This window comes from Halichoerus grypus, chromosome 11 (assembly GCF_964656455.1).
Source record: "Halichoerus grypus chromosome 11, mHalGry1.hap1.1, whole genome shotgun sequence".
Classification (NCBI taxonomy): domain Eukaryota; kingdom Metazoa; phylum Chordata; class Mammalia; order Carnivora; family Phocidae; genus Halichoerus; species Halichoerus grypus.
Window position 1 is genome coordinate 106,402,502 of NC_135722.1, and position 9,540 is coordinate 106,412,041.

The 9,540-nt window shown below is 43.9% G+C and overlaps 1 protein-coding gene and 1 long non-coding RNA gene across 2 annotated transcripts in view; one reads left to right on the plus strand and one right to left on the minus strand.

Annotated features, from left to right (window-relative positions):
* The window catches only part of RAB39A (RAB39A, member RAS oncogene family), a 28,800-nt gene extending 20,863 nt beyond the window's left edge, over positions 1-7,937 (minus strand). Inside the window, exon 1 of the mRNA XM_036087729.2 lies at positions 7,561-7,937. Coding sequence (XP_035943622.1) covers positions 7,561-7,787 — 227 coding nt within the window. The 5' untranslated portion in view covers positions 7,788-7,937. The remainder of the gene's footprint in view (positions 1-7,560) is intronic.
* A 169-nt stretch (positions 7,938-8,106) lies between these two features.
* On the plus strand, positions 8,107-8,829 carry LOC144379554 (uncharacterized). The gene is made up of 2 exons (XR_013442718.1): positions 8,107-8,209; positions 8,396-8,829. It is a non-coding gene; the product is annotated as an uncharacterized LOC144379554 (long non-coding RNA).
* The last annotated feature ends 711 nt before the right edge of the window (positions 8,830-9,540 follow it).

The following is a 9,540-nucleotide window of genomic DNA, read 5'->3' on the forward strand; positions in this document are numbered from 1 at the left end:
ATTAAATAAAATCTCTGCTCCCTTACCTCAGTATTTTTTGGCACTGAGATATTTTTAATGGCTTCTTTATATCAAGAGCTTCTTTATATCCTTGCTATTGATACCAACTGATGGTCTTAAACACTTGCTGCCAGTAATACAGTAATTTGACTTAGCAAGTTGTTCCTAAATTAAAAATGAATCGCTACCATAGGAAGGAAAACAGAAAAACTTCACTACATTTCAAGAACTTTTAAGAGTATGCTGTTAAGATTTTAAGCCAAACTAAAATAATATGGCAGCTAGCCATTAACGTTTACTTAGTCACGCTTATATACAGAACTGCTTACTTGTATTTTGAAACTCTTTCACAGCTTAAACTAGAAATATACTTGTAAATTTAGAACATACTTTGACCTTTGTTCCATGTTTTTCTGGAACTTTGGAAGGTCAGACCAATACTTTATTACATAGATTCCTGTCAAAAAACAATGGTTTTTACCCTAATAAGATGTTTCGTGATAAGCCAGGTGGAGTGTGTGGGGTAGCAATTTTTATTTTTTAATTTTTAAAAGATTTTATTTATTTATTTATTTGAGAGAGAGAGAGAGAGAGAGCACAAGCAGGGGGAGGGGCAGAGGGAGAGGGAGACGTAGACTCCCCGCTGAGATCACGACCTGAGCCTAAGGCAGATGCTCAACCGACTGAGCCACCCACGCGCCCCTAGGGTAGCAATTTTTAAAGTGAACTTTCCAGAATTATGTATTATCAGAATTGATGAAAACTTAACCGACATTTAGAGATTTATTAAAATCATAAAGTAGAGGCTTTGCAGGTACTTGGCTTCAGAAAGAATTAAAGTATCTTATTAAAGCAGTATCTGATGTTCCCTGGTCACTTGGGTGGCTCGCCTTTTCCACGGCCCGACAGAGCAGATTGGAAGACAAAAGATTCCCTCTAAGTCAGCCAGGATAAGGATAACCAACATAGTAAACAGTCTTCGGCCATTCCAAGAAGTCCTCTTTAAACTTTTAAGTAACATGGCTGTGAAAGGTAAATCAGAAATCTTTATCCGCCAGTCAAACCGACTAACGATGGCTAGAAATTTCCTCTCTCTCTCACAGACTGAGCACAGCACCTTCCTTCAAGCGAAAACTTTACTGTGGTAATCTATGTACTCACAACGTCATCTCTAACTTTTTTCCCCCTAACCTTGCTTTGAAAGCTAAATGTGGGGCCACTGTGTCGGAAAAGCTGGTCCTCAGTGTAGCAACACGAGAGGACATTCCACCACCAACAGCCACATTATCTATCTATCTATCCTCCAGGGAGGCATCAGGATGAGGCGGCATTCCCTCGCTAAGTGGTCATCCTCTTTTAGAATCTAAATACTCCTAGCAAGACCCTTATTAAGTTGTTTTCAACCATTAATAATTGTGTGTTGGTCTCTGAAGTGAAGATGGACTATTAAGGGATGTGAGGGAGAACAGAAGAGAACAGGTCAAGGTCTCGGTGGCTCAAACATAGAAGGAAAGAAAACTGGGAAAGCCCCAAAGGGTCCCCAAGAATGAGCTTCGCCTATTTGTAATTTGGCCCAGGGCCCTGAGACATTTGGGGAACAATATTTAGTTTACTTCAGGAGGTATAATCACCTTCTTATACCAACAGGGCATTGAGGTTGTGGCCGAATCAGTTGAATTATTGAAGAAAAAAGAAATTAAGAAAGACAATTACAGATTTTTCAAATTACTAGCTAGTGTCTTGACTGTGTTGACTAACCAGTCACTCAAAATGGGCTGAATGCCCTGAGGGGACAAGGACAATAATCCTTACAGAATAAAAATATGTCTGGCTACACGTGTCATTTCTTCACATCCTGCTACACTTGGGAGAAATGATGCTGGCTCATTCTTACAAACCACATTACCCTGAAACACCACGAAATAGATACTTTGGGGGATGACTGCTCACTTCCTTCTGTGAATTTCTCTTTTCCAAAAAGTAGACCCTTACAGATACATTTGGGTTGTGTGACCCATAAATACATACCTTGTGTATTTGTATTTGTATTACATGTATAATATATATTATATATATATATTATATGTATACATATATCTGATATATATGTATTTATATCTGTATTATATGTATATGTATCTTGCAATTTGACTGTGGGGAAGCTGATTCACTGGTAGTCCATGAGTAGCAGATGAAATTGTCAAATAGTCCAGGAGATTACTTCCCAGAATCTGAGTAAGAGGCTGAGACCCCCAAGAGAACTGGGAGCTGACGGAGTTGGAGAAGCACCACAGGGCAAACCCACAGACTCTCGCTGGGGTTTGCATACTTCCAGATACCTGCATGTGCCATGAGCTTCTGCCACTCATGAGATCTGGATCCTTTATAATTTATCCCCTAATACCTAAACTAATTTGGTTAGATTTCTGTTACTTACAACACAAATAATTTTTTAAAAGATTTTAATTATTTATTTGACAGAGAGAGAGAAAGAGAGAGAATGCACACAAGCAGGGGGAGGGGCAGAGGGAGAAGCAGGCTTCCCGCTGAGCAGGGAGCCCGACGTGGGGCTCGATCCCAGTACCCTGGGATCATGACCTGAGATGAAGGCAGACACTTAACCCACTGAGCCACTAGGCGCCCCCTACAACACAAATAATTTTAACCAAGACATTATTTTATCTGATGACTCAACACAAACAGAGCATCACTTTTACTGTTTCTAAAAACCTGGAACCACAGGAGACTGCGATGATTATGGCACTTAATTGCGGACAATTTCCACTCTGTGATGTATGCAGTTATGAACCCACTGATCCAGGATCAGAAAATCTTTTTCTGTTGAAGACTATGAACTGCAGTCAAAGGGTAGGAATCAAAAACACACACAAAAAAACAATTTAGGCATTTAAAACATTCTCTTAAGGGGCACCTGGGGTGGCTCAGTCGGTTAAGCATCTGACTCTTGGTTTTGGCTCAGGTCATGATCTCATAGATCATGGGATCAAGCCCCGAATCAGGCTCCTCGCTCAGCAGGGAGTCTGCTTGAGGATTCCCTCTCTCCCTCTTCCTCTGCCCCTCCCCCCACTCGGGGGCATGCTCTCTCTCTCTCTCTCTCTCTCTAAAATAAATAAATAAATCTTTAAAATAAATAAATAAATAAAACGTTCTCTTAAGGAGAAATAGAGAATGTTCATCTTATTTGCTTTTAAAATTAAAAACAAAGAACATAAGTTAAGCCACTTTTATTTTGTTCCATCTTTTTAAAATTTAAATTCAATTAATTAACATATGGTGTATTATTGGCTTCAGAGGCAAATTAAGCCACTTTTAAACATTAACTTCATATGAGTGTTTTGAAGGGCCAGGAGGAAGCAGAGACACAAGGGAGCCAGGGGATAGATAAAACCAAATGAGAGGGTAAGAGACACACTGAGATGAGAAGGAAGGAGCGGAAAAAGATGGAGGGTGGGAGGAAACGGAAGAGGGACAGACAAAGGAGAGGGGTACCAGAAAAATAAAAATAAGCAGCTGAAGGAGACGCAGGACACAAGAGGAAGAGAAAGAGTCACAGTAGAAGAGACGCTAAAGAAAAAGAGATGACAAGGCAGACAGAGGGTTAGGGAGAGGCCCAGAATGTTCAGTGTGTTAGAGGCCACCTTCAGATGTTGGGGTTAATATAATAATATTATATTATTAATATAATATTAATTATATTAATATTAACTGCCCTTTGTAAGGAGCTTTAGAAGGTCTTGCACTGCTCTACACCTCAAAAGTTCAGGGATTCTGCTCCGAGGATGTGACTAGAACAACTCTATCAGTGGAACTTCTCTCAGGTTATACTCCTTCGAACACAAGTTAGCGCAGATTTTTACATTTTAAAAATAAAATTTGAGACATGATGGTTTAATCAAAGTTAAACGGGCTTCCTTGCTGCAAGACTTCTGAGAGCCTTTGATATCAATTTCTAAGAGAGTGGTACATGGAGTATAGGGATTCCCAAATTTACCCGGTCACAGAATTCATTTTTAAAAAGAATCACAAGGGATATAACTGTTAACGCAGGACACACTCTGAGAAGCACTGTACCAGGAGGATCCTATTCTCTTTATAGCTGAGCTTTATAATCACTCGCTGTAACTATAACACCCCAAAGATCAGACAACCAGAAATAAAAGGCAAAATCTGGTTTGAAGCCTTGAATTTACCTATCCCTACAGCCAACATTGCTATTTCTTTATCTCGTTTTATCTTCATATTGCTTCAAGCGCTTTCTACAGGAAGTTCAAAATTTATATTCCTATATTTGATGCTCTCCATACTTCTAGAACCTTCTAATATTTATCCGTATTAACGCTGTGTTATACGATATTCTTGCTTCCATTTCTGCTGAACTTTGTCCACTGTGATGATTAAAATTTGAAAGTGGTGTTTGCGGGTTTCCCTGCAAAACCCACAATGCCAGATCCACCTTCCCTTCTTCATGGGCACATGGTAGCCCAGCCTAACTGTGGCCTTGTAGCTAATTTCTTCTCAGTGAACTTAGAGCTGAAGTGATCTGTACCACAGTGGTCTCACTTGCTTAAAAGGAACATTGCTGGGACGCCTGGGTGGCTGGCCCAGTCGGTGGAGCATGCAACTCTTGATCTTGGGGTTGTGAATTCAAGCCCCATATTAGGCATGGAGCCTACTTTAAAAAAAAAAAAAAAAAAAAAAAAGGAACATTGCTTGATTTAGAGCTTTTCTTTTTCCTTCTCCTGTGCAGGAACACAGTGTTCACGAAGATGATGATAATATCTTAGGGTTGGCAGAAAATTAAAAAGGAAGGTACCCAAATGATGGCTCAGAGCAGAGTCCCTCCACCAACACAGACCAATTACCTTGAGACTATTACACACAGAGAAATAAATTTTCATCTTTAACGAAGGGACTGTAATTTTGACTCTTTAATGCAGTAATTTGACATTTATCCTCATTAACACAGTGTTAATAAAAACATTACAATTTATGGTATGCTCACATATACATTATTTTTGTAAGCCTTTTCAGTTTGTGTTCCTTCTTACTTTTTGCAAGTAATTATGGTCTTCTAGCATTTGTTAATCTGAACACTGAAAATTAAGGACTTATGTGTCAATTATATCTCAAGCTCGGGCAGGGGGGGCAGAAAACTAAGGCTAAGTATGGTCATAATTATCAGCTCATTATTTTGTTCTGTTTTCTTAATACTTTCAAGCTACACCCTGAGTTATCTAAAGTAGATTCCTTTTTGCTAATTTATATCCAATCAATAATAAACCTTGAAATATAAAATTTCCCATGAATTCCTAATGATATTATATGGCTATTCTCTTCATGAACTACAGTACCTTTCTATGAAATAAAATGTGTAAGGATATCTATTACTTAAATTGTATCTATTTTCTTAAAGATACAGAATGATTTAACAATGACTGTTTCAAATCCAATTTTACGGTGAAAAATTCTGCTAAACAGAAAAGCAAGTATTTGGAGGTAGCTACTGAAATATGTATGTATTTATGAATATATCTTTGGTAAAGAGCCAGACAAAATAAAGCATGACTCATTGTCAGTAAACATTCCCTAAATGTCCTTGTATTATTATGGGAGAGGTACTGTCTGGCTTTAATAATGTATATACAATGAATTATTATTTACATGTGCTCAAAGGCATTAAAAAACAATGATCTATTTAGCAGAAAGGACTTTAAAATCTAACAAATTAATTATCCTTAACTATCTTGTCAATAAGTTCAGGGGCAACTTTTTGGGAAATAATTAGATACAATAAGATTTTACTACTTATGTTTCTTGTAGTTGCAACTCGCTAGTTTTTAGAAGTTTAAGGCATAAAGAATATGTTTTTATTGTGTTCATTTCAGAGGGTAGAGCAAGAGCTACTAGTAAATGCTTTTTTTTTTTGGACCACAAAATACCTAAAGATTCAACTCTGATTGAGATGACAAGGGAAGGAATTTGAAATCAATCTTACAATGGTAAAACTGGAAGGAATCTTAAGAGATCATAATGACCCCGTTTTATAGATGAGGAATCAGAAGTTTGAAACCCTATTTTAACTAAAAGAGGCTTCTCGAAAAGGAAAAACAAAATTCTTCATGGAATTCTAGGTCTTGTACAACTCAAAACGTTAACAGGAAGCTTTATGTCTCTGAGGGGCTGGCCTTATCTTTCCACTTCATACATAGTTGAAAACTAAGGTATGAGCAAGCTAAGCAGTTCACTTATCATCTGTCTGAATCCGGGTGTAGCTGGGAATGGAAGCCAAAACTTTAAAAGTTGGAAAATCCTCACTCACAGGAGGCTGACCTCATTGGGAAGGGAAGCTGGCTAGAGCTGGTGAGGGGAAGCCATGTTTGGGAAGTCCCCCTCATGGACTACTGCGTTTCACAAGCAGAGTACTTGCTGAAGATTGCAAAATGCTTGCTTAAGTGAGTTTCAGGTGACAATGCAATCTCAAAAAAACCCCCAAGAACAAAAACAAAAACCCACGACCCAAAACATTACAGTGTATCAGATTTCCTACCTTCCTCTAAAAAAAAGTGTCCTCAAATCCTACAACTTTAAAATATGCTTTATTATGCGGTTCAGTCTTAAACATCCAGGAAACGCGTACAAATTACATTTAATTTTTATTTGCATAACATGAGCTGTCTTTGCAAAATCCTTCCTGGTCTCAGTGAACATTTAGAATGAGACTCTTCATGTGGATCCCTCCTTCTCTATTCAGAACGCATTTTCTGATGTATTAGCACCCTGGAACGTTAAGCACCCATTATAAATACCATAAAGGAAAAAGTTCGTGACAAAATCTCAGTGTGTCTCTCTCTTCCAAACCACCAATGATGACAAACTTCTAAAGACAACTCAGCCCTTACTAAACAAAACGAGGACCCCCCCCCCCGCCCGCTGTGCCTGTGTTTGCTCCCTAAGACACGTTCCCAAGGGTCACACGGCCCAGCATTTCTGAGGACCACATTCGGTGCTGTGAGGTGTTCCAACCATTACCGCATCCCCCTCCCTCTCTGAACGGTGCCCAATGAGCTCATGCAGCAGGCCGGGCCGGAGCGGCGCTCGCCCTCAAGCCGGAGGGAACCCCACTCTGCAGTTCTCCCGGGCCGCACGGAGCGGGGTGCAGAAAGGGAGCTCGTTGGAGGGTGGCCGGGTCAGGGTGTGCGCAGTGAGGGGCGCCGAGTTTGGGGAGCAGGGGGAGGGGCGCCGAAGAGTTGGGGATCCCAACACCGGCAGGGGCAGAGAGCGCGGGGCAAGAGGGGGTCCGCGACTGGGGGGCCCGGGTTCAGGCGGGAAAGGAAAGGCGCAGGAAATGGGCGCCAAAGAAGCAAGTGAGAAATTGCGGAGGAGGAAGTCGTCCCTGGAAGAGGAGGGGCGAAGGGGACGCGAGGATGGAGTGTTCGCACTTTCGAGAGGGAAGGGCCGGAGCCTCCTCCGAGCCGGGCGGGGCGGCCGGCCGCGGGGGAAGGGGCGGTCCAGGGTGCCCCGGGGGCCCGGCGGCCCTACCTGAAGCGCTCCTGCCCCGCCGTGTCCCACAGCTGCAGCTTGATCCGCTTGCCCGGCTCGATCTCCAGCAGGCGGGAGAAGAAGTCCACGCCGACCGTGGGGTCGCAGGCGGGGGAGCGCAGCCCGGGGAAGCGGCCCTGGGTGAAGCGGTGCAGGAGGCACGACTTGCCCACCGTGGAGTCCCCGATCACGATGAGGCGGAACTGGTAGATCCAGATGGTCTCCATCGCTCACGTGCCCCCGCTGGCTCGGGGGCCCTCCACCCGCCCTCCCGCCGCGGGGCAAGTTTGGCGGCGGGAACTGTCCCTTCAGCACCGCCCGGGCATCCGCCCGCCGGCTTCCAGCATATTCCTGCGACTGCGGCCGCCGCCTGGTCCCCGCCCTCTCTGGAGGGAGGGGCGGGACCCGGCAGGGCCGGGGGCGGGGCCTCGGGCCGGGGGCGGGGCGGGGCCGCGGCGCGGGGTGGGTGGGGAGGGGGTACCGCCCGGGCTGACTGCGCGCGACTCCCGTCCCCGCCCTCAGTAAATCTCTCTCCCCCAACGCTCACTGGGCGCCGCCGGGTAGGTGGGTGTGGCGAGAGGACGTGACGGCCGCGGCAGCCAATGAAAATGAAGCAAGGGCTCACTCCGCCAGGGTCAGCCAATGAAAAGTGAGAATCGTTTTCTTGCGGGCGTGAGGGCGGGCTTGTCGGAGTCTGGGTGGGATCCTGCAAGTCGCGGAGGCCGTAACGGGGGTCACTGCTGTTGCGTGTTCCTCCGTGGACGGGAGCGGCTCTGCGGGCTCTGCCCCTTCCCGGACTGCTGCAGGTTGCAGCTGACGGCGTCCTGCTGTCTAGCCTTGCTCAGCGCCGCCTCCGACGCGCTCAAGGTGAAGGAGCGAAGAACAGAATCGAAATAAATTTGCAGAGCAAGTTCTGGATGCTTCTAGCAAGCGCTTTGGCCATTGCTCCTGCCGCCACCGGGTATCTTCCTCACTGCTTTCAGTGCCACAGAAGAGTGAGAATGCCGGGGATTACGCCATCCTCTGGGGGCCTTCCAACCCGGAGGAGAGGAGGGGGGAAAAGTGAAATGTTGAGATGCTCGCGAAAGCTCCCGGTCTTCTGGGTCTCCGTTCTGTAAATCGGAAAAAGCCTAACGGGGTCCCTATCTCGCCGAGTCAGGTCGGGGAGCCAAATATGAATAAAGCACACCTGAATTCTGATGCGATCTTACCGCCCTTTCTTAGAATTGGGCAATAGTGAATTCAAGGTCTGGCTTTTAAAACTTCCAACAGTTTTAAAGTGTATTTTTGCAAAAATAAGAGTAGTCGACAATTCCACTTTGTTCATGCCCACATCCAAACCTGCACTATTGTTATTCATCCTTAACTTCCTTTCTTGTTTTGGAGACAAAGGTATCTCTTTCCATATCTCATTTAATCCCCTGTCACCAGAAGGATTTTGCACTTTTTTTTCCGATAGTTGATCTTTTTGTCATGCTATTTATAGCTCTGATCTCCTTTCCAATTGCTTGGACTCCTCAGCCTATAAACATGCTCAAGTAGTCACAATCCTAAAGCCAGACAAAGCCTCTCTACCTTATACTTTAGATTTTTGCTCCCTCCATTCTTCTCCTTTTCAAACATTGGGAAAGAACTTAACTTCCCACCAACCCAGTTAGTCTTCAACAGCCTTCTCCATACCTAATGAAATTGCTTTTTAAAAAAAAGATTTTATTTTTAAGTAATCTCTACATCCAACCCGAGGCTTGAACTCACAGCCTGGAGATCAAGAGTCCCATGCTCCACTGACTGAGCCAGCCAGGTGCCCCTCTGAAACTGCTTTTGATAGGTTGTCACGGACTTTCTATCAAATCCCTGCTTCCCCCATCTATCTTTAGTTGTCATTCTTCTTCACCTCCTTGTAGCTTTTGTTGATTATAATATTTTGTAAAAAGCTGCTTGGGGGAATGCCTGGGTGGCTCAGTCCGTTAAGTGTCTGCA